Source organism: Nyctereutes procyonoides, unplaced genomic scaffold (assembly GCF_905146905.1).
Source record: "Nyctereutes procyonoides isolate TBG_1078 unplaced genomic scaffold, NYPRO_anot_genome, whole genome shotgun sequence".
NCBI lineage: Eukaryota > Metazoa > Chordata > Mammalia > Carnivora > Canidae > Nyctereutes > Nyctereutes procyonoides.
In genome coordinates this window covers 81,297,316-81,321,288 of record NW_026575125.1, presented here as the reverse complement: position 1 = coordinate 81,321,288, position 23,973 = coordinate 81,297,316, and the positions used below count along the sequence as shown (strand labels likewise).

At 45.0% G+C, this 23,973-nt stretch overlaps 1 protein-coding gene across 13 annotated transcripts in view; it reads right to left on the bottom strand.

Annotated features, from left to right (window-relative positions):
• Nucleotides 1–2,222, bottom strand: part of TMEM164 (transmembrane protein 164) — a 167,169-nt gene extending 164,947 nt beyond the window's left edge. For 4 of the 13 annotated variants that reach the window (XM_055337616.1, XM_055337617.1, XM_055337620.1 and 1 more), the window contains exons 1-2: nucleotides 1,302–1,397; nucleotides 310–981 (exon numbers count right to left, since the gene is read on the bottom strand). In XM_055337616.1, the coding sequence (XP_055193591.1) occupies nucleotides 310–699 (390 nt within the window). In that variant the 5' untranslated portion in view covers nucleotides 700–981; nucleotides 1,302–1,397. Of the gene's footprint in view, nucleotides 1–273; nucleotides 982–1,301; nucleotides 1,398–1,714; nucleotides 1,848–2,199 lie in introns of those variants that run through there. The other 9 variants (XR_008666082.1, XM_055337614.1, XM_055337618.1 and 6 more) reach the window with 7 other exon arrangements.
• Between the last annotated feature and the right edge of the window lie 21,751 nt (nucleotides 2,223–23,973).

The window sequence follows — 23,973 nt, the reverse complement described above, 5'->3', positions numbered from 1 at the left end:
TGAATCCCAGATGGGGTTCAAAAAGGGCACCTGGCTGGAGCTGGACTCCACGCTTGTGAAAGGCCAGGGCAGGGCCTGTGGTTCCTAGGGCTCTATCACTATGTTCCTCAACTCCACTGTGGGGCTGACACATTGTGCAAAGGTGAAAAGAAAACCAAATCTGGAATCCACGCAAAAACAGCCACTCTTGGAAAATCATTTTTAAGGGTCCCCTTCCCGCAGGATGAAGTGCTCTACAATTCTGAGTGTCTGGAGCACATAAATGACTCTTACCACTAAGGCTGCCAGGGAAAAAGTCAACAGACTCACATGCATCATGGTGACCAGGTGACAGGGGTTGAGCAGGTAGATGACGGTCTTGGTGGCGAACTTAAAGCCCACCTCCACCCCGAAGGTCAGGCACAGGGCTACTAAGAGCAGATTCTTGCTCAGGCTCTCCTTGCCTTCCTCTGGCCGCTGGGTCACCTGCTCTGGCTGGCAGCCACGGCCACCCCTACCGTCCTCCTTGGTCTGCCTCAGGATGTGCCGCAGGGCCACCAGGATCTCCAACAGGGCCAGGGTCAGGACCACCACACTTTCCAGCAGCCGCTGCTGCCAAGAGAGGAAGGCAGCACAGTCGGGGCCCCCATTGCCTGCAAAGCTGGGGTCCACACCCCCATAGAGCCAGTCCAGGAGACTTTGGTAGCTATACCGGGACATGATGCCAAGTGGTTCCCCTTGACCACCGTGCAGGAAGCAAGAGCCAGATGTAACACAAGCCCAGAGGGTTGCCCGGGTGCTGGGACATGTACAGAGGGCACACCCCTGCACCCACACCCCGCCCTCCGGACACCGGGGCACCTAGAGCAGGGGAAGGGAAGCTACACGCGAGGCCCAGGGTCAAGTGCTGGCTCTAACTTGTCCCCACGGCTGTCTGGGGAGCCCCCCGCGCTTCTCCAGTGGCCACCAACGAGGCAGGGTTGAAAGGAGCCGTTGGCCAATCTAAAAGGAAGGAGAGGAAAAAAAAAAAAGGTCTCAAAGAGGCAATTGCATCGGGAATTACGAAGCGGGGCGGGGTAACTAGCGAGGGCAGAAAAGGGGAACAGGGGCAGTGGCGAAGCAAGCAGGGGTCAGGGGAAGCCGGAGGCCGGGAGGGTCAGGGTGAGGGCTGAGGGGACCCGGCAGTGCCGCGGGAGCCAACCGGGGAGCAGCGGGGGTGACAGCGAGGGGACACGCGGAGGCCAGGAGAGGAGCTAGCGGGGCCGGGCAGGCGGGGAGGGCGACGGGGATGGCAGGGACGCCGGACTCCTCGTCTCACGCACTCGCCACAGGGGGAATCTCTTATTCCGGCAACCGCGTGGCCTTCCTCTGCCCCCAGCTAGCAACTTCGCCGCCGACGGGCCCCTCCGGCCAATTTAGCGCCGTCCCGGGCGGGCCTCCCGCCCCCGGGTCCACCCCCCCGAGCCCCCAGCTCCACCCCCGGCCCCAGACGCCCGCCCTCGGGCAGCACCTCCCCCCCGCCCGCAGCCCGCCCGGGACCAGCCCCCCTGGCGCCGGCAGCGGCGGGAGGAAGCCGCGGGGAGGGAGGGGGAGGGGGAACGGGGAGCAGGAGGCCGGGCCAGCCGGGGGCTGGGCTTCGGCCGGCCCCCTCCCTCCGCCCCGGCGCCGCAGCGGCCCGCGCCTCCCGCCCGGCCCCGGGGAACCAGCCGCCGCGCCCCCTCGGGGCTCCACTCACCGGCAGTTCGGCCCCGGCTCGGCTACCGCTCAGCTCCCGCGCTCCTCGAGCTCCCAGCGCCCCGGCGCTCGGCTCCCCCGGAGGCCGCAACTGCCGCCGCTGCCGCCGCCACAGCGCGCGGCTCCTCCTCCCCGTCTTCCTCCCCCTGCAGCGGCCGCACTCGCTTCCTCCTTCTTCCCCTCCCCCTCTCTCCTCCCCCTCGCCGCCGCCGCCACCTCCCACTGTCCCCTCCTCGGCTTCCCGCGAGGCCTCGCACCCCCCGCCCCCGCCCTCAGACCGCGACTGCCCCACCTCCCCGCCCAGGCCTCCCGCGCTGCCCCCCTCCCCCTGCCGTGGCTCCCACCGTTCACACCTCCCGCCGTCCCTCCGCCCGGCCTCCCTCCTCCTCCTCCCGCCTTCCTCCAGCCTCACTCCCCGCCTCCTTCCCCTCCTCCCCGCCTGCTTCGCGTTGGGCGCTCCTGGAGCCTGCACGCGTGCACACCCACCTTCCTTTAGCGCAGGCTACGTGCCTCGACCCCTCAGTGAAGCCTTTCTGGCCAACTCCCGCTCCCGCGATGCTATTCCCTGGGCGCATCTTCTTGCGCAGAGCACACAGTAGGCGCTCAGCTGGCCCCCCACCGTGTGCCCGGGGCGGGGGGGGGGGGGGCGATAAATAAGCCTGACCAGCGCCTAGCGGCTGTGCGGTGCCGCTGTTGCTCGGGGTGTGTGCTGGGTCTGGCCTCTTCAGCGCGCTGCCTCCTCTCCACCCTGAGGACGGAGGGGCCCCTTTGCCTTCTTTTCCCTGCTCTCCCACCTCGTGCTCTGCTCCAGTATTTTTCTCTCTTCACCTGAGGCCACAGCCATTCCGTCTTGCGGCCCTCCTTGGCCCTTTTCCTCCTGCCATGCCCTCCATCGTAGACTTGCTGCATGAAAGAAGCTCCCCCCCCCCAACCTTTCTCCTTCCTCTCTCCCTCCAAGGGAGCAGCTGCTTCCCACCCCGCATGGGGCCGGGTGTCCCGCCACTGAAGACCAGCCTGGACAATGAGGGTGGGGGTGTTGGGCCCCAAAATCCGATAAGAGCCTCTGATTGGAACATGGCTCCCTCTTCCTTGCTGCTTTCTAGCACTGACGGTGGTTTGCCCCCCTCGGGACAAGGACGGAGGAAAAGGGCCTCAGAATCTACCCCATGTTGATTGAGTATGTGTTGAAGACTCCCAGTGAGTTAGGAAAATATCCAGAAAAACCCAGTTAGGCACTTGGCCTGGGAAACACTTTCAGGTGTTGGCGGCAAGCCAGATGCAAAACATGTAATACAATCTACTATATTATCGGGCCACCACCCTCCCATCCTTTCCAAGTCTGGTTTTCCCCCGACACAAATAGAGCTTCAGAGCCAGATAGCTCTATATAATTACAAGCTTTGCATGGTATCCACTATAGGCCTGATGCTCTTCACGTGCTAATTAATAAAGAACAGCAACAAACAGTTTATTCCAGGGCTCACCCATGCATTCTCCTTAGTTGTTTTGTTTAATCCTATGCAACATAACCAAGGAACATCAAGGATCAGGTTGTGGCCCTCTTGGCAGAGACATGGCTGTATCAGGAGACCTCAAGTTTCTACCTTTGAGGAAGTGAGAATGAGGTTGTAGGATTCAGTAAATGGCTTCATTAATCACTCCAGTTTTCATGCTGAACCTGGGTTGGCAATCTGGTCTAGAGGATCCTCTGTTGGCGAAATGACCCTCTTTAATGACTGTAGCCAGGCCAACTTCCACATCTGAGTCAGGAATTCCTCTTTTTCATAGGTAAAAGAGCCATGTATTTTTTAGTAACTGGGCTGTCATTCCCTTTGCTTGCTGTGTCACCTTGGGCAATTCATGCAACCTCACCGCACCTCGATTTCCATTAACTGAAGGGCTACTAGTTATTATCCAATTCCTAGGATTATGCATTTTTAAATGAGTTGAATGTGGAACACTGTGTAGTATTTGGTGCAGAGAGAGTGCTCAATGGGTGCTATCCATTATCATTACCCAGTTCTGCATCTGTGTGTGCTTGGGCACATGAGGGCATACACCCTCAAATGCAGTGCCCTCCCCCCACATCTACATAAACAATACTACCCATCCTTCAGATCTCACTTGACATCACTGTCTCCCCAACCCCCAACCCCAGCTCCCAGAGCTTTCTCCCTCTGAATTTCTATAGCAGTTATTGCCTGCACTACTCAATTTATCCTGAATCACATACTGCCTCCCATTGTTCTCTCATTGTTAGTACTGTCTCCCACACTCAGATCTTTGACAGCAGGGGATGGGTCTTAATCTTTCCTAATACCCTCCCCCACAGCACCTACCAGTGTGGCAAATATAGTAGGGACTAGACAGACATCAAGAGATTGTTAGGCCGCTTGGTAAAAGGCAAGCAGTAATTGAACTGAAATTGTGGGTCAAATTTTAGACACTCAAAAAGACTCAAGACACATGGCCTGATCACTTCCTCGCTCGGACACAGGCCAGAGGCTTTCGTCTCCAGTCACAAAAGCAAATGAACTTTGCTTTTTAAGTAGAGCCTTGCAGGGTGCAGTGAAAAGGGAACCTGGAATCCAGGCTCTGTTCTGGGAGAATGGGGGGGGGTGGGAATCAGCTCTCCTTGCTTCAGCGTACTCAGGTAGATGGGGGGGGATCGTTTCTAAGATACCTGCTGGCTCTGATAGTCTATGATTCTCAAACTCAGCCTTCCCACCTTTTCATCCAAGTCCTGTTTGAATCTTAAAGCAGGGGCGCCTGGGTGGCTCAGTTGGTTAGGCATCTGCCTTTCACTGGGGTCATGATCCCAGGGTCCTGGGATGAAGCCCCACACAGGGCTCCCTGATCCATGGGGAGCCTGCTTCTCCCTCTCCCTCTGCCTGCCACTCCCCATGCGCTAGCTTGAGCTCTCTTTCTCTCTCTGTCAAACAAAATGTGAAAAAGCAAGCAAACAAGCTGGTCCACCTGTCCCAGCAATAGAGGCTAGCCTCTTGGCCTGTTGAGAAAATACCCTAAATTCTCTTGTCCAAAGTACTTTCCCAGGTGTGAGCTCAGCTGACCTCCCATGGAGCACAGAATGGCAGAAATTATAACCTCTTATGTACCATGGACAAGCTAAATCTCAGGTGAAGTGACTTGCCTAAGATCACACAATTTAGGGGATCCCTGGGTGGCTCAGTGGTTTAGTGCCTGCCTTTGGCCCAGGGTGTGATCCTGGAGTCCTGGGATCAAGTCCCACATAAGGCTCCCTGCATGGAGCCTGCTTCTCCCTCTGCCTGTGTCTCTGCCTCTCTCTCTCTCTCTCTCATGAATAAATAAAATCTTTTTTAAAAAAAAAATCACACAAATTAGTGGCAGAACCAGGACTAGAGTTTGGGGTCTGACAGCATAGGCGAGAGCAAGCTCTTTCTATTTGACGTGGCCATCTGACCTTTTCTCCCCCTGCACTTTCTACTCTTCCAATCCACTCCTGTCCCTCTACCCACAGTCTAACCTGAAAGTCAAGTGCCTGCATGACCGCCCACCAGCTAAAAACAATGCACAATCCTGATATTATATGAAGTATTATCAGTAAAAAATAAAATGCATGTGTATGAGGGAGAATGAAGAGAGAAGCCTTTGTCTCCGTTTGACTATCTGCTTACTGCTTCCCCCCCAACTCCCCTCCCCACTCATGCAATACCAGCATTCATTCTACCCATATTTACTGAGCCTCTGTTCTGTGCATAGGAATACACTAAACATGTGGGCAATTAATTTCTGCCTTCAAGGAGCTTAAAATCCAGCTCAGGGGACACAACTCAGAAAGAAGGTTAGATAACAGTTCGTGAAGGAGGTATAAATAAATACAAGCACAGCAAACAGGAGCCGCCACCACAAGAGCAAATCTTGAGCATTACCAGGCAAAACTCATCTATGGGAAGAAAGGTCTACAAGGTGGTGAAGGGAAGCAGAACTTGCCACCCCAGAACATGCCTCTTTGGCATAAAGATTATTTTAGGCTGATTATATTTTAAAAACAGCAGACACAGGAAAAGCTTCAAAAACTGAGAAGTTATCTTTTTGTAAGAGACATTTACGTTTCCAGGGGAATTCTCTATCTGCCTTGGGTCCTTGACCTGCTGCCTTGACTTGCCATCCCCATATTTGGCAGAAAGGTGCAAATCACAACCTCTCCCTATTTCACAAGAATATGACTGGGACAAATAAGATTACCCACATCACACTCTTCATAATCTTGCTGGTAAACAAATCCAAAAGATGATTATTGTCATTAAACCTTAAATAATAGAAAAGTCATGCTTTCCCAAGGGAAGACACTTAGAAGTACATGTGTCATGTACCTACTAAAAAAAGAAATAAAAACTTCAGGGCACCAGGTGGCTCAGTGGTTGAGCATCTTTGGCTCAGGTCGTGATCCCAGGATACTGGGATCGAGTCCTGCATCAGGCTCCTTCCAAGGCACCTGCTTCTCCCTCTGCCTATGTTTCTGCCTCTCTCTCTGTGTCTCTCATGAATAAATAAATAAAATCTTAAAAAAAAAAGAAAGTAAATCTTTGGTGACAGCACACACTCCCCAAAAAGGGTCTTTGGTTTGGGGCAAACTAACTTTGAACAGAAACTAACATTATTAAGCCTTTTATTTATAATCTAGAAAGCACAAGCCAAGTTGAAGAAATAGTTCGAGACTAAAATTTGGTCCTCAAACTTCCAAAGTTAAAACTGCCCTTAATTCCATTCATTGATCATTAGTGGAAAAATGTTTTCTTGGCTCGTAGTCCCTAAGCTACCACTTAACTTTGTCATCAGAAATTCAATTTGACATTATTTGGCTATTTAAATCATGAAGCAGTCAGGCAGTTGTCTTTTGTCCAGGGGTTCCAAGAAAGGTCTGTGGTTAAATGTCACAAGCTCAGGCAGAGCCAAAAGCTTGCTGTGGCATACTGGGCAAAGGAGGGCACTCTTCAGGACTTGGGCTGCTTTCTCCGCCCAAAACATAGCCTGTGCAAGCCTGACTGGGCAGCCGGGTATTATAGTTGAAAGCACAGAGGACTGTCAGCCAGGACACCTGGGTTGGATTTGACTAGCTTGGGCCAGCCACTCCCTTTCTTTGCGTCTTGGCTCTCTCTTTTGGAATCCGAACGGATTTCAACCACTCCAAATTCCCTTCTGGCTTTAATATTCCTTGAAAATAATGGGGAATGTTGGTGAGAGAGACCATACAGATTCTGAGGCCTTACAGATTCAGGTTGCAGTTTGGAATTCCGGATACCCTTTTTCTTATCTATACCGTGATGAGGTAATGAAGGAATTGCTTCTTTGAAGAGGGACATAAATCTATTCATTGCAGGCTAAGCTAGTCACAGGTGCATGGAAATGGCAGACCCGGCATCTACCTAAGGAGGCTCATTTCTCCTGGCTGCATTTCCTCATATCCTTTGTTGCTATTTTTTAAAATCAATATGTATATGCCAGGTAAGATGCGCAAACAGGTATTTTATAGCTAAAATTTCACAGAAAACATATTTCAAGCATTAGAATGGATAAAGGCAGCATCCCTGGTTTTGGCAGAAGTTGAATACTGCAATATATAATTTAAGTTCCAGCGCTGAAATTAACATGAAAGTATCAACATTTGAGGAACAAAGTAAGTGAAAAAACTGGCCCTAAGATAAGATAGACATGGGTTCAATTCCTTGCCAACAATGAGCTTCTATAACCTCAGGCAAATGTCTTAACTTCTCAGAGCTTTTTTTCCCCCTCATGTGTGATATGTTATTTGCAGTATTTATCTTGCAGGGTGGTGGTGAGGATCAATGTGGTAATATATATGGAAAGTAGTTAGCACCCTGTCTGGCAAGTAAGTCACTCCATATCTGTTTGCTTTACGGACTTCCCCCCCCCTTTTCAATTCCAAAAATTCATGCTTTAATCCTAAGACAGAAATCAAATCTATCCTGAGTGGGTCAAGTGGGCCAATTTTCTGTTGAATGCCCTTTTGCTGGGAGCCTCAGGTGGAACTGACATCCTGTCCCGCCACAACATAGCAGTGGTGTTATTAGAAACCGCACACTTTCCTACAGGGGAAGAAGGAAAGAAAGAAAGAAAACCAAGCATCTGGTACATGTGCGATCGATTTGGAGATGTGGACAAGCTGGCAGTTTCTAGTTGCTCTTTTCCTGAAGTGTAATGCTGTCGGAAATCTATATGCTGAAAGCAGTTTTGGAAAGCTTGCTTGGGAACCCCTGGAGGATTCTGAGAGCTGTAACCGCATCCATTGTAGCTCGAGGCAAGTCCCCTACCTTAACCTGGTTCTCTGTTTGTAAGATAAGCAGTCAGGGCACTATCTCCTCCCTGTGACACTGAAGATAAAGCGATTGGGCCCCTCTTGGGGAGCCCAAGAGCTTTTTCATTCTTTTTTTTTTATGATAGTCTCACACACACACACACACACACACACAGAGAGAGAGAGAGAGGCAGAGACATAAGCAGAGGGAGAAGCAGGCTCCATGCACCGGGAGCCCGACGTGGGATTCGATTCCGGGTCTCCAGGATCGCGCCTCTGGGCCAAAGGCAGGCGCTAAACCGCTGCGCCATCCAGGGATCCCCCAGCTTTTTCATTCATTGTTCCAGCAGTGAAGTCAGATTAAGGAAAAAAGATAGATTTCATTTGACTTGAGATTACTAAAGAAGTATTGATAATAACACCCCCTCTTGGAGTGGGTTAAAGAGTACCCCCCCAAAAAAAAGTATCCAGGGCCAGGTGAATTTGCATCTCTTCTGAGAATTCATGAGTTCATGAGGGGAAGCAGGGCAGTAACAATCAGCTTCCAAATTTACACTTAGTGTCTCAATCCGCACCTGAGAATCACATTATTAATGATAATGAAAAAATAGTAACAACTGTCATTTACTGAGTAGTTATGTGCTAAATTATCTCAACCTGGGTTGGGGGCAAAGCTTAAGGAGAGAGGGAGGGGCTGGAGAGAGAGAAAGAGAGAGAGAGAAAGCAATTAGCTTAAGATCCCAATGGTAATAAATGGAAAGGCGAGTTTCCAAACCAGATCTATCCAAACACAGAGCCCAACCAGCTGACCCCCACACCACTCTGCCTCTTGTTTAGAGTCTCATATGACCTGTGGCTTGTTCTTACAAAATGACTGGCTAGGTGTGGAGGACTAATTTATGAACAAAAGCACAGTCTTTACTGTTTGGACCGGGGGAGTTGAGAGGCAAATGAGCCACACAGGGTTTGCGCTGGGGACCTCAGACTCATGATCACAATATTTTAATTATCTGAGCACGTGGTGATACCTCCTACCTTTAAAAATGGGTATGCTTTTTTATTTGCTGCTTCAAATCAGGACGTGATTTGCTCTCTCAAGGACTAATTTGGCAGAGCTGGCATCTGCTTTCAAAACCCTGGGGACTGAATAACTTCAGAGCAGCTCCCCCTTGGATGCACTTCTCTGATTATTGATGGATTTGTTTCTTTTTAAAAAAGATTTTATTTATTTATTCATGAGAGACACACAGAGAAGCAGAGACACAGGCAGAGGGAGAAGCAGGCCCCCTGCAGGGAGCTTGACAGAGACTCCATCCGGGGTCTCCAGGATCAGGCCCTGGCCTGAAGGCGGCGCTAAACCACTGAGCCACCCCAGCTGCCTGATGAATTTGTTTCTAAGGAAACAGAGACAGAAAAAACAGAGGAGTAAGAAACAGGAGTCCCCATTTTGCCCAGGGATTGGCCTCTGGCATGCTAATCACATATGTACACCAAGAGTTCAAAAAATGAGCATTTCATCCTCAGATTCTTGGTTTATCTCCATGCACCTCAGCCTGTTGCTAGAGCCTCCCCTGCTTGGCGCTACCCTCTGTGGCAAAGACTTAATTTCAGGGCCACTTCCGACTGCCTTCTTCCATCTATTCTCTTCATCAGCCCTCCATCTATTCTTTCTGACCCATAGAGATCAGGATATAGTATTAGTCCCCAGCACAATTACAGATTCTGTTCTTTTCCATATCTGATGGTTCCTTTACTCCAGCTTACAGTCATTTGCAGGAACTCCATGTAGAGAAAAGTACAATTTATCATCACAGCAGGTGAATAATAAGATGCAGTGATGGCATGAGACTCAGAAGCTTTCTGTTTTTCTGCTTCAGAATGGGCCATCTCTGACACAACGTTCCCTGCATTTTCAGATGTTGTACAGCAGAATGTTTATGGACTTCATGCAGATGAAGAGTGACAGGATCTGCTAAAGTAAAACCCAACTGGATAAAAAGTCAATATAGTGCAGTATTAGTTAACAATGCTGTATTATATGCTTAAAATTTTGCTGCAAGGGCAGATCTTATGTGAAATGTTTTTGTCACAAAAAAAAATCATAAAGAGGATAAGGGCAAACTTTTGGAGCTGATGGATGTGTTCGTGGCATTGATTGTGGTGATGATCTCACAAGTGTGTATTTGTTTCCAAACTCATCAAGTTGTACATGTTAAACATGTACAGCTTTTTGTACATCAACCATACCTCAACTAAGTGGGTTTTCTTAAGTAAACATAACTGGGTATAAGGTACACGGGATCTCTCTGCATCATCTCTTACCACTGCACATGAACCTACAATTATCTCCAAATAAAGAGTTTAATTTTAAAAAACAGGTAGAAAATTCTCAGATACAAGATTTGATCTGGAGTTTCTTTTTTTCTGTATATATATATATTTATATATTTAGAATATATATAAATATATATATATTTTTTTCTGTATATATATATATTTATATATTTAGAATATATATAAATATATATATACTTTTTTTCTGTATATATATATATTTATATATTTAGAATATATATATATTTATATATATACATATTATATGTATATTTATATATTTCATATATATATATTGGAGTTCGATTTGCCAACATATAGTATAACACCCGGTGCCTATCCCGTCATGATCTGGAGTTTCTAAAGGAAAGGGATGAGTGGATAATTGGATCCAAAAAGTTCTGTTTCCCTCACAGGTCAAAGGAATTCCAATCCTGAGTGCAGAAGCCATGCCCCTACTAATATTCAATTTTTAAGATTTTTTAATGTTTTATTTTTATTTATTTCTTTTTTTAGAGAGGGAGAGAGAGACAGCATGAGCAGGGTGGGAAGGGGCAGAGGGAGGAGAGAGAGAATCTTAAGCAGGCTCTACACCCAGCACAGAGCCCAGCCCAATGCCGAACTCGATCTCACAGCTCTGAGATCATGACCTGAGCAAAAATCAGGAGTCCAACTCTTAACCAATTGAGCAACCCAGGCACCCCCTCAATTCTTTTGAGATAAAAAGAAGAAAAGCAGAAAAAAGAAAAACTAGATGCAAAAAAAAAAAAACATAAAGAATGAGATCTAATAGTGTTATTCTCTTTTTTTCCCGTAATGTGATTTTTCCCCCTCAGTTGGGTCTACTGCAATAACCAAAGCTTATGTTAACCTAGCCACATCATCTGTTTGGAGATGGTCACATCAACCATCAATGGAAGGGATCTTTCCGAAATAGTGCTTCTGGAAAAAAAACAAAACAAAACAAGGATTTATCTGTCCTCTAGGGCCATTCGCATTTACTGGGTCCCTCCTCGCCCTGTCTGCTTTACCCCCTGCCTGCCCCCCACCCTTTCTCATCACATCATCCAAAGATTGGATTTCATTCTGTTTTCTATAGGAGGCAGACCAGGCTTGCTTGGAAAGAAAACATCTCTGGAGAGATTAGACTCTGACAAATTCTCATTTCCAGCATCTAAAGGCAGAGGATTAGATTAAGAAATAAATTACATAATATTGTGCGCCAATTGCACTATGTGAGCTCTCTAATATATGGCATTTTTAATGGATGCCAGCCAAGGTGGTTCTTAGGAGCAGATGGTGAATACTAAATTGGTCAAAATGCCCCACACACCTAGGAAGAGGATAAGAGGAATATCTTGGATTTAGAGCAGAAAAATGACTTCTGGGTTTGCTTCTTGTTCTGATGTAAATGCTCGAAGTCCTAAGTTTCACACGGAAGTGTGCATGGATGCCAGCTGGTGGGGGGGTGGGGGTAGGGCAAAAGTAGGTATTTTGCTCTAGCTAGCACTGAGGGCTAAAGGGGCCTCATAACTAGCCGGGGGTTTTTACTTCCTGTTCTTTCTGACATCCCTCCAAATGTCTGTCACTTCTTGCAGAAGTGCTTTTATCTTTTCTCTTCCTTACCCTGTCTCCTTCCACTTCTCCTTTTCCCTTGGCCCGGAAAATTATATTTATTTTCAAAAACAACCTGAAACATTCAAATAGTGCCACCTGACCAGAAAACCTGGCCAGCATTTTTTGTCAATCTCTCTTCGTAGGCCCCTCCTACTCTGGGTGGGCTCACATCTCTGGGATGGGCCATACCAGCCCCGCAAATGGCCCACAGGGTAATCACATCTGTCTTTGGCTGCCTGGTGGCCAGTGGAGGGAAGGTGGGGAAAAATGGCCCTTTGCTAAGGGGACTTACTGGGTGATTCTCCAACCCTCCAGAGAAACACAGTCACAACAGGGTGGCTCTGACATTTCCCTGCTTTCCACCCTCCTTCTTCCTCCCATCTGCCGAGATTCTTGCCTATTCCTCTGGGCAGGTGAAAAAAAAAAAAGCACCTGCAAGAAGGATTGTTGGATTGTTATAATAAGCAGCAAGAACATCATTAGAGCTCTGTAGAGGATAAGAGAGGAGAAACAGGAGGGAGATAACTGGTACTCTCTGCCCATTATGCCGAGATTACAAAGGAGACCAAGCAGTCACTGGCCTTTCTTACAGAGTCCATTTTTTTAACCCTGTAATGACAAATGAAATCAGAAGGGGGAAGGAAGGGCTTTTAAGGAATCAGAAGATAAGCTGAAATTGTGTTACCTTGATTTAATTCTTCCCTTAATGAAAGGTAAGTAGAAATGGTAGCCTAAATCCCAAGTGCAGGTGCTGGAGTAGGCCATGAAAAGAATCGAGCCAACTTCTGGGTGATGCCTCATCAGTATTCTCTGGGTAGCCCTGTAGCAATGGAGAGAGCAAAAGTCTTTGAAGGAAGGGAGAGTTGGTTCAAATCCTGGCTCCTGGGGCATCTGGGTGGCTCAGTGGTTGAGTGTCTGCCTTTGGCTCAGATCGTGATCCTGGAGTCGTGGGATCGAGTCCCACATCTGGCTCCCCACAGTGTGTCTCTCATGAATAAATAAATAAATAAAATCTTTGAAAAAAATTCCTAGCTCCTCCACTCACTAACTCCATTTGTGCCCTTAATCTCACCTCCTCCCACCTGCTTAAGAACATGACTCCAGTAATTCTCACCTCTCTTTTGCATTAATAATGTCTTCCTATTTACATGCTGCAGTATCTACCATTTCAAAAATAAAGTCCTTCATTGACCCCACATCTCTGCCCCCACCCCATTGCTTCTGTCCCATTTCCCTTCTTCCTGTTACAGCAAAATTCCTTGAAAGAGCTGTCTGTATTCTCTATTTCTCATTTTTCTCCACTTCTCCTTCAAATCATCTCCAATCAAGCTTTTAATCTCTTTCACTTCATTGAAGTAGCTCTTCCCAAGGTCACAAATGAACCTCCATGGTGTCAAATCAAATGGTCCATTCTCAGTCCTTATCCTGGTTCACATTTCATCAACATTCTAAACAGAAACCTCCTCCTTGAAACACTTTCTCCCTGTGGCTTCCAGGACAACATTCTGTCAATAGCCAACCCCCTGGCTGCTACTACTCAGTCTCCTTTCTTGGTTTCTCCTCTCATTCCCAACCTCTACCATTGCACTGCCCCAGAATTCAGACTTTGGACTATTTATTTGCTTGATAATCTCCCCTAGGTGGACACATCTGGTTCTGTGCCTTTAACTACCTTGGTTACATTGAAGATTTCCAAATTTGCATCTGAGGTCCAAACTTCTCTCAACTCCATATGCATCTGTCCAACTCTATATTCAACATTCCCTCTTGGAAATCTAATAGTCAAATTTAATGTGACACGTTGAGATTTCCTGATTTCCCTTCCGCAAACTGAGTTCTCCTTCGTTCCTTCCTGGAGTTGATGGCAGCTCCATCCTTCCAATTGTCGAAGGCAAAACACCTTGGAGTCAACATTGACTCCTTTTTCTCCTACACCTGGTCCCCAAGACACCTGCAAAGCATATCAAACTTTTCCTTAAAATAATGTCAGAATGTCACTTGACGGGATGAACACTGGGTGTTATTCTGTATGTTGGTAAATTGAACACCAATAAAAATTAATTTATTAAAAAAAATAATGTCAGAATGTGACCAGGCATTCCCCTCCCCCCCGTCAATCACTACCACCCTGATCCTTGCCACCATCATCTGTCCTTAATCTCTCTCTCTCTTTTTTTTAAGGAGAGAGAGAGAGGAGAGGCAGAGGGAGAGAGAGAAAGAATCTGAAGCAGACTCTGCACTGAGCACAGAGCCTGACACAGGGCTCTATCCCACAGCTATGAGGTCATGACCCAAGGTGAAACCAAGAGTCAGAAGCTTAACCAACTGAGTCACCTGGGCATGCTTCTGCCCTTAATCTCTTAAAATCTATTCTCACTCAACCGAGTAGCTGGAGAAACTTACTTAACATTTACTTTAGATCATGTCATTCCTCCCTGACTATTCTCCCACGGCTCCCAGTTTCACTCTGGGTAAAAGCCAAAGTCCATATAATGACCTGCAAAACCCAACATGATTTAGGCCCACCCTTTATTTCTTGCTATTTTCCCATTCTGCTCCTGTCACACTAGTCTCCGTGATGTTCCCTAAACATGCCACGCGTGTTCCCACTTTTGGACCATTGCCCTGGTTCTGCCTCTGCCTGGAAAACTCTTTCCCTGGGCATCTACATAGATCATCTCTTTGCTTTCCACAGGTCTCTGCTCAAATGCCATCTCCACAGAGAGTCCTTTCTCAGTTTACTGTTTCCCTTGAGAAATATTGCCATCTGCCATATTATAATTTTAGTTGATTAATGTTTGTCTCTTCCCAATGGAAACTTCTCAGGAGCAGGGACTTCGTTTTATTCACTGCTCTATTCACCAGCACTTAGAATAGTGCCAGGCACATAATTATTCAATTAATTCTTGCTAAACAAATGAATGAATGGATAGATGGATCGAATAAGACTTGTCCAAACAGATGGTATAATATAGAACAAGCCCTCAGTAACTCAGCACCTGTTTTTTAGCCTAATCCTCATACCTGGAAGTAGAGAGATGAAGCTTTATTTTACAGATGAAGAAAATGATGAGGCTCAGAGAATCTAAGCAACTTTTCCAAAACTACCTACTTGGTAAAATTCCTCCCTTCATCCTTTCATTTGCTCATTTCCTCAACAAATATGGTTGAGCCCTTTTCATCTGCCAAGCACCATTCTAGGCACTGAAAATACAGCAGCAAATAAGACATGTGAATTTCTTGCCCTTCACAGAGCTGAAACTTCAGTGGAGTCAGTGATCGTATGAGCAGAAGATGCTTACATGCTGTTTCATTGACTTGATTCATTGATAGTGGATCAGCTGATACCCTCAGAGCAGATCTTTTGAAAATGCCAATTCCCATCCTGTAGGTTGAGGGTGGGGCCCAATTTTCTGCATTTCTATAAAGCTCCCAGGTGCTGCTACTGGTGCTGCTGGTCCAGGAACTACACTTCAAACAATGTCCTATTATCAACTGCACTGCCAAAGAAATAGGAACATCTATTTGGCCCCTGTCCTTTCATATAACACAGCCTAGGCAGAAGGGCTAATTACAACAGGTGAAGTTTCGGAGAACCAGAATACAAAATTTCCTGACAGATGTGTTAAATATAGCAGTAGGAACAGTAGAAGGCAGCTGGTGTTCAGAGATACAGGCAGCATCAGGGAACTCACAAGTTTGCAAGGCCATAGCCATTGGAGAATTCCCAATTCCTGGAGAGAGGAAGGGAGACAAATGGCAAGAACAGAACAGATTCCCAGTTATGGAGAATTATCACGGCCCCAACAGGTTCAGGAACAAAAGGCCAGAATCAGAACACAGACAGAGATAAGGTGTTTGGACTCAGGATGAAGTTTGGGTCATGGCAGGACTTGCCTTGGACCTGAGCATTGAATTAGAGGCCCTCAAATTTCTAGAGGGCAAGGTTGAGTCCAGAGATGGGGCAGAGCTCATCATTGGACTACTAGATTGGGGGTTAGGTGGCTCCAAGGGGGCACTGTGGAGACAGGAGGGCTTTGGGAACAGGGAGCCCAGCAGATTCCACGTGCTCCTGTCAGAAATTCTTGGAACTCATGAGGCAGCAAAAAGTGGGTTGGGCTTTGTTTTGAATGACATGATCCAAAAAGAGGGAATTTAATATTGACTATTGGCCAGAGATAATGCACACACACACACACACACACACACACACACACACACACCTCGATTTCTCTCTTATCTGTCAGGCTAGAAAGCACTTGGATATGAAGAATATTAAACTAATATTGGAAAGGAAGAGGCAGCAGAGAATTATGTTGAGAGTGAACTGATGGAAGAGATTGACAAAGGGAATCTGGTGTTTATAAAACTATGCCCTTGATGAGATAACAGGAAATGTGGGAGGAACCCTGAGAGAGCCAGAACCTAATGCCGTGAATGTCACACCAGTCTGTGCACTCCAAGTGACCTTCCCAAAGAAGGGTGACTAAAACCCCAGATTCCTGGAAAGTCCCTGAGCTGAGAGTCTGACATCTTTCCTTCAAAATGAGCCAGAAAGGCAGCCTAGCCCCACTGAGTCAGAGCTATAGACCAGCCCTAGTACTGGTTATGAGCATGGCTTCTTGAGCCAAAGAGGCATGGGGCCATATTCCAGCTCTGCCTCTTAACTTCTCTGGGCCTCAGTTTTCACATCTGTAGCTAGGGATGATAATACAAATCACCTACACCACAGAAAAATGGCGAGAGGAATCATTCCATGCACATAAGTGCCTAGAGCAGTGCCTAGCACGTTGTTTGCACCCCATCGGTGTGCATATTTGTCGCTGCCTAGCACATTGTTTGCACTCCATCGGTGTGCATATTTTTTGCAAAGAGGAAGAGTTGGAAGAGACATGCAAGTTCAATGCCCTCATTTGCTAGCAAAGGAGCATGAAGAGTAGAGAGTTGTTTTAGGTCATACATAGCAAGGCTAAGAACACAACCCAGGCCTCCTGAGCTCAACATTACCTTTTCAGAGGAGTGGCTTCCCAGCTTCTTCAATCACAAGTACCTTGTACATTGCAACCCACACAGGTAAAACATGTATGTAACTGACATGAAATAATACTTAACATACTGCCTTCACTGTAATATTTTTCCATTCTATTCTTCGAGACCAAAACCCAAAATAATGATAACAATTGGGGTAAAATAAAACCCATCAGGGTCAGGAGCCAGAGTAGGAACTGAATGAAGCCAGCTGGGAAATATACCTGTGAGTGGTGACACACCTAGGAGCCCCTGAGAGGCACACAGATGCTTATCACACAGAGAACAAAAGAGACCCAGTCTGCCCCAGTTACACTGAATAAGCATACCCCTTTCTTATGATCACAATATCGTGCTGCCCCCATTCTGGAATAATCAAAGCATTATATGGGAGACACCTGGGTGGCTCAGTCAGTTAAGCATCAATCTTCAGCTCATGTCATGATCTTTGGGTTTGGGATTGAGCCCCAAGTTGGGCTCCCTGCTCAGTAGGGAGCCTGCTTCTCCCTCTGCCTTTGCCCCTCCCCACCCCATTTCGGGTGTGCTCTTCCTCTAATAAATAAATAAAATCTTTTTTTATTTTCTTAAAGAAGCATTAGGGGAGAGGAATGAAAGAACAGACAGAGCTCAGGTGCCTCTGACCACAGGTCATGCCTGAGCTGAGGGACAATGGAAAACAGCCCAAATCAGAAATGAGAGTGAAGATTTCAAGTCAGACAAGATTGGATTGAACACATCACATGAAATTAGTAAAAAATCAGGGATGCTGCCCACATGACATTGTTTATGAGAAGGGAAGGAGCTTTGAGCTAATTTAAAACATTCAATGGAGAAGGAAACATTTCATGTTCGGCTCTGTGTGTTCAGACAACTGAATAACCTCTTTGCATTTGTAGTAGTATGCAGAAGTATATCTTTGTTCACAAAGAGAAACAAAGTGTTCTTTTTTTTAATTTATTTTTTATTGGTGTTCAATTTGCCAACATATAGAATAACACCCAGTGCTCATCCCATCAAGTGCCCCCCTCAATGCCCATCACTCAGTCACCTCCACCCCCCGCCCACCTCCCTTTCTACCACCCCTTGTTTGTTTCCCAGAGTTAGGGAGTCTCTCATGTTCTGTCTCCCTTTCTGATATTTCCCACTCATTTTTTTCTCCTTTCCCCTTTATTCCCTTTCACTATTTTTTTATATTCCCCCAAAGAATGAGACCATATAATGTTTGTCCTTCTCTGATTGACTTACTTCACTCAGCATAATACCCTCCAGTTCCATCCACATCGAAGCAAATGGTGGGTATTTGTTGTTTCTAATGGCTGAGTAATATTCCATTGTATACATAAACCACATCTTCTTTATCCATTCATCTTTTGATGGACACCGAGGCTCCTTCCACAGTTTGGCTATTGTGGACATTGCTGCTATAAACATCGGGGGGCAGGTGTCCCGGCGTTTCACTGCATCTGTATCTTTGGGGTAAATCCCCAGCAGTGCAAATGCTGGGTCGTAGGGCAGATCTATTTTTAACTCTTTGAGGAACCTCCACACAGTTTTCCAGAGTGGCTGCACCAATTCACATTTCCACCAACAGTGCAGGAGGGTTCCCCTTTCTCCACATCCTCTCCAACATTTGTGGTTTCCTGCCTTGTTAATTTTCCCCATTCTCACTGGTGTGAGGTGGTATCTTATTGTGAAGAAAGAGAAATTAAGGAGTCAATCCCATTTACAATTGCACCCAAAAGCATAAAATACCTAAGAATAAACCTAACCAAAGAGGTAAAGGATCTATACCCTAAAAACTATAGAACACTTCTGAAAGAAATTGAGGAAGACACAAAGAGATGGAAAAATATTCCATGCTCGTGGATTGGAAGAATTAATATTGTGAAAATGTCAATGTTACCCAGGACAATTTACATGTTTAATGCAATTCCTATCAAAATACTATGGACTTTCTTCAGAGAGTTGGAACAAATCATCTTAAGATTTGTGTGGAATCAGAAAAGACTCCGAATAGCCAGGGGAATATTAAAAAAGAAAACTATAGCTGGGGGCATCACAATGCCAGATTTCAGGTTGTACTACAAAGCTGTGGTCATCAAGACAGTGTGGTACTGGCACAAAAACAGACACGTAGATCAATGGAACAGAAGAGAGAATCCAGAAGTGGACCCTCAACTTTATGGTCAATTAATATTCGACAAAGGAGGAAAGACTATCCACTGGAAAAAAGACAGTCTCTTCAATAAATGGTGCTGGGAAAATTGGACATCCACATGCAGAAGAATGAAACTAGACCACTCTCTTTCACCATACACAAAGATAAACTCAAAATGGATGAAAGATCTAAATGTGAGACAAGATTCCATCAAAATCCTAGAAGAGAAAACAGGCAACACCCTTTTTGAACTTGGCCACAGTAACTTCTTGCAAGATTCATCCATGAAGGCAAGAGAAACAAAAGCAAAAATGAACTATTGGGACTTCATCAAGATAAGAGGCTTTTGCACAGCAAAAGATACAGTCAACAAAACTAAAAGACAACCTACAGAATGGGAGAAGATATTTGCAAATGACGTATCAGATAAAGGGCTAGTATCCAAGATCTATAAAGAACTTTTTCAACTCAACAGCAAAGAAACAAACAATCCAATCATGAAATGGGCAAAAGACATGAACAGAAATCTCACAGAGGAAGACATAGACATGGCCAACAGGCACATGAGAAAATGCTCCGCATCACTTGCCATCAGGGAAATACAAATCAAAACCACTAAGTGTTCTTTAACAGATAATTGATCATTGAAATTACCATACCGCTGTATGAGGGATTGCTGTGTCACCTTTGGAAAAGATGTATGTCCGTATTCGCTGATTGAAAATCTCAAACATGTATATTCTTCTTGGCAAAAAGAACATAAAGAAGAGTAGCAGTGGATGAGGCTATTCTGGACATTTCTCAAGAAAGTAACCATGCAACATGTGGTTATTTTACATCTGTCTTCTTTCATTCAACACAACATTTTTCAAGGTTCACCCACATTGTAGTATGTGTCAGTACTTCTTTCCTTTTTATGACCAAATAGCATTCTATTGTATGGTTACATTTGTCTATCCATTCATAAATTGATGGACATCTGGCTTATTTCCAATTTTTGGCTCTTTTCAATAATGCTGATACAAACATTGAGGTACAGTTTTTTGTGTGAAAATGTACTTTCAATTCTCTTGGATATATACCTGGGCCTGGACCTGTTGGATCATATGGTAACTCTGTATTTAACTTCTTGAGAACCTGCCAAATTGTTTTCCAAAGTGGATGCACATTCCCAATCAGCAATGTACAATGGTTCCAATTTCTCCTGATCCTCATTGACACTTGCTATTATCTGCCTTTTTGATTATAGCCATCCTAATAGATGTGAAGTGTTATCTCATTATCATCTTGATTTGCATTTCTCTAATGATTAGTAATGTTGAGCATCTTTTCATATGCTTATTAACCATTTGCATATTTTCTTTGGAGAAATGTTTATTCAGATCTTTTGCTCATTTAAAAAATTGAATTTTGCCAATTTGAGATGGCAAAATATGAAAGTATTAAGAAAGCCTCACCTTCGGGGCAAAATTTGATATGATGCAACCCCAAATAAAAATTGTCAAGGAAGGGATCCCTGGGTGGCGCAGCGGTTTGGCACCTGCCTTTGGCCCAGGGCGCTTTCCCGGAGACCCGGGATCGAATCCCACATCGGGCTCCCAGGGCATGGAGCCTGCTTCTCCCTCTGCCTGTGTCTCTGCACCTCTCTCTCTCTCTCTCTCTCTCTCTCTCTCTCTCTCTCTGTGACTATCATAAATTAAAAAAAAATTGTCAAGGAAGACATAATTTTAAAGAGGATGGGTAGAGGGAATTTGACTAGGGTCACATGACTGTGACCCTAACCGGTGAACAGAGATCACTACTAGACTTTCCCAGAATTATTCTTAAATTATTAGAGATTTGAAAAAAATTATTAGAGATTTGAATATTGCAAAATCTTCATAAAGACTCTGGAATAAAATGCAACCACCTCCTGTAATCTGAAAATCTTTCCAAAAGGAAAAATGGTGGTTGCCTTTTTAAAAAAATGTTTTAAGGGGCACCTGGGTGGCTCAGACAGTTAAGCGTCTGACTCTTGGTTTCAGCTCTAGTCATGATCTCACTGTCCTGGGATCAGGCCTCACATCTGGCTCCATGCTCAGTGGGGAGTCTGCTTGAAGAGTGTCTCTCTCTCTTCCTCACTCTCTGCCCCTCCCCCCCACTTGCTCTCTCTTTCTCAAAATTTTAAAAATTAAAAATAAAAACATTTTAAGATGTCTGATGTATACATTAAAGCAAATCCAATGTCCTAATCATAAGTGAACAGCTTGATGACTATATATATATAGCTACATATGCATATACATATATATGTATATATACTTCTGTAATCCCTACCTGAATTAAAACATGGAACACTTTCATAATTCCTCATGCCCATTTCTAGCCTACACCCCACTCCAGAAGTAATATTATTCTGATTGGTGTCTCCATTAATTATTATGTCCTATTCTCCAGCTCCATTTAAAAGGAATCAAGCATTATATTCTTTTGTATCTGACTTCTTTTGCTCAATGTAATATCTGTGAGATTCATACACATCATTGTTTGGAGTGAGAAGGGAATCTGTAGGCAGAAATGGTGATGACAGAGATGGGAGTTTGTTTACATACAGGAAGATTAATGATGAAGGGGGTCAGGTTTCTCACTGTCTGAGAAGGGAGTTAAAAAAAAATAAAGAGTAAAACTAAAATGAACCTTGCAGTACTGGGTTGGACTTAGAGGTATTGATATGAACTTGTACTGTATGAGCTTCATGCTGTAGCAAATTACCACAAACTTAGTGCCTTAAATGATCTATTCTTTTACAGTTCCAGAGGTCAAGAGTCTAAAATCAAGGTGTCAGCAGGACTGTTCCTTCTGGAAGCTTCTATAAACTTGTTTCCTTACTTTTTCCAGCATCTAGAAGCCACCTACATCCCTTCATTCATGGTGTCTTTCCTCCATCTTCAAAGTGCATCATCCCAACCTCTGTCTCCATCATCACATCTCCTTTTTCTGTAGTCAAATCTCCTCTGCCTCCCTCTTGTAACAACACTTACAGTTACATGGGCCTACCCAGATAATCTTGGAAATACCTTCATTTCAAGATCTTTAACTTAATTCCATCTGCAAATTTCCTTTTACAATGTAAAGGAATATATTCACAGGATCTGGGGTCATTATTCAGCCTACCAGAGGTGGTATAGATATATACTTAGCTAGGTATAGAAATAAACATAGAGGGGTGCCTGAGTGGCTCAGTCAGTTAAGCATTTGGCTCTTGGTTTGGGCTCAAGTTGTGATCTCAGAGTCATGAGATCGAACCCCATATCAAGCTCCACACTCAGCATGCAATCTGCTTAAGACACTCTCTCCATTTCTGAAACAGTCTATGTCACATTAGACTCTCTCTCTCTCTCTCTCTCAAACAAATAAATATCTACAAAAAAGAAAGAAAGAAAGAAAGAAAAGAAAGAAAGAAAGAAAGAAAGAAAGAAAGAGCTGATGCCAAAGTTGTGGCAAGAAAAGTACAAGATGAGCCTGGAAAATATCATTGTACTATTAAAAAGCAAGGAAGTACTCAAAAATAACAGAGACATGTCAAAAGAAATACAAGCCAGGGATCTTATATATTGGCCAAAGTGCAACATTCAGTGCGTTAAAATAAACAATGATTGTAACATTTCCTATTGTTAAATAGGAAACTGCAAGTCTGTACTGATAGAAGGAAATAAATGAGGAACTGGGAAAAAGTACACAGAGTGGGATTAACAACAGATTAGACACTGAAGAAGAAAAAAAGTGAACTTGAAAATTTAGTAATTGTGTTAGTGTCTAGTGTTGCATAATAAATCACTCCAAAATGTAGATGCTTGAAACAACACAAATGTATTATCTCAGTTTCTATGGATCTGAAATCTGGGTATAATTTACCTGAGTCACTCAGCTCAGGGTCTTGCATAAGACTGCAAAAAAGTTGTTGGCTTGGGTCTTGGTCATGTCCAAGGTTCAACCAGGGCAGGATCCATTTCCAAGTTCACTCACTGGTTGTTGTCAGAATTGAGTTCCTCATAGGCTGTTGGACTGAGGGCCTCAGTTCCTTGCTAGCTGTTGGCCAGAGGCCACCCTCCACTTCTTGCCACATAAATTTCTCCATGTGGAAAGTCACAGCCTGTCATCCAATTTCATCAGAACAAGCCAGTGAAAGAGACAAAGAGTACACGTGAGGTGGATGTTACAATAATTTATAAACTAAAAGTAGAAATGGCATCCCTTTGCTTTTTCTAAAATCCCTTTTGTTAGAAGCAAGTCACTAGGTCCAGCCCCAACTGAAAGGGAAGTACTTACACAAGGATGTGAATACCAGGAAGTGGGAATCATTGTCAGAAGCTATCTAGCACAGTCTGCCCTCTACCCCCAATGATTCATGTCTTTTCCACAGGTCAACTATATTCACCCACTGCACAGATTTCTTAAAATCTCATGTCATTACACCATCAGCTCAAAGCCCAGAATCTTTTTATCTAAATGAGAGCCAGGGTGCTTGAGGCTCCTCAAATAACTTGTATATAACTTCCTCGTATATAACAAACTTCCTTGTATATGACTACCAACGCCTCTCGATTTGAAGATCTGTAAAACCAAAGAGATGAGTTATCCATCCCCTCACTCCCACAAAAACACCCAGCAGACACTGGTGGATGAGGCATAGAATAACTGCTATTGATGCCCCTCTTCAAAATGGGAGGAAAAGAAACATGCAATGGGGCCTCCAGTCCATAGCAATTCTGAAATCTACCAGGAAAATGTTAGCAATCATTAAGTTTGGAGGCCCAGGACTAATTCTGTGTGGCACTTGACTGCA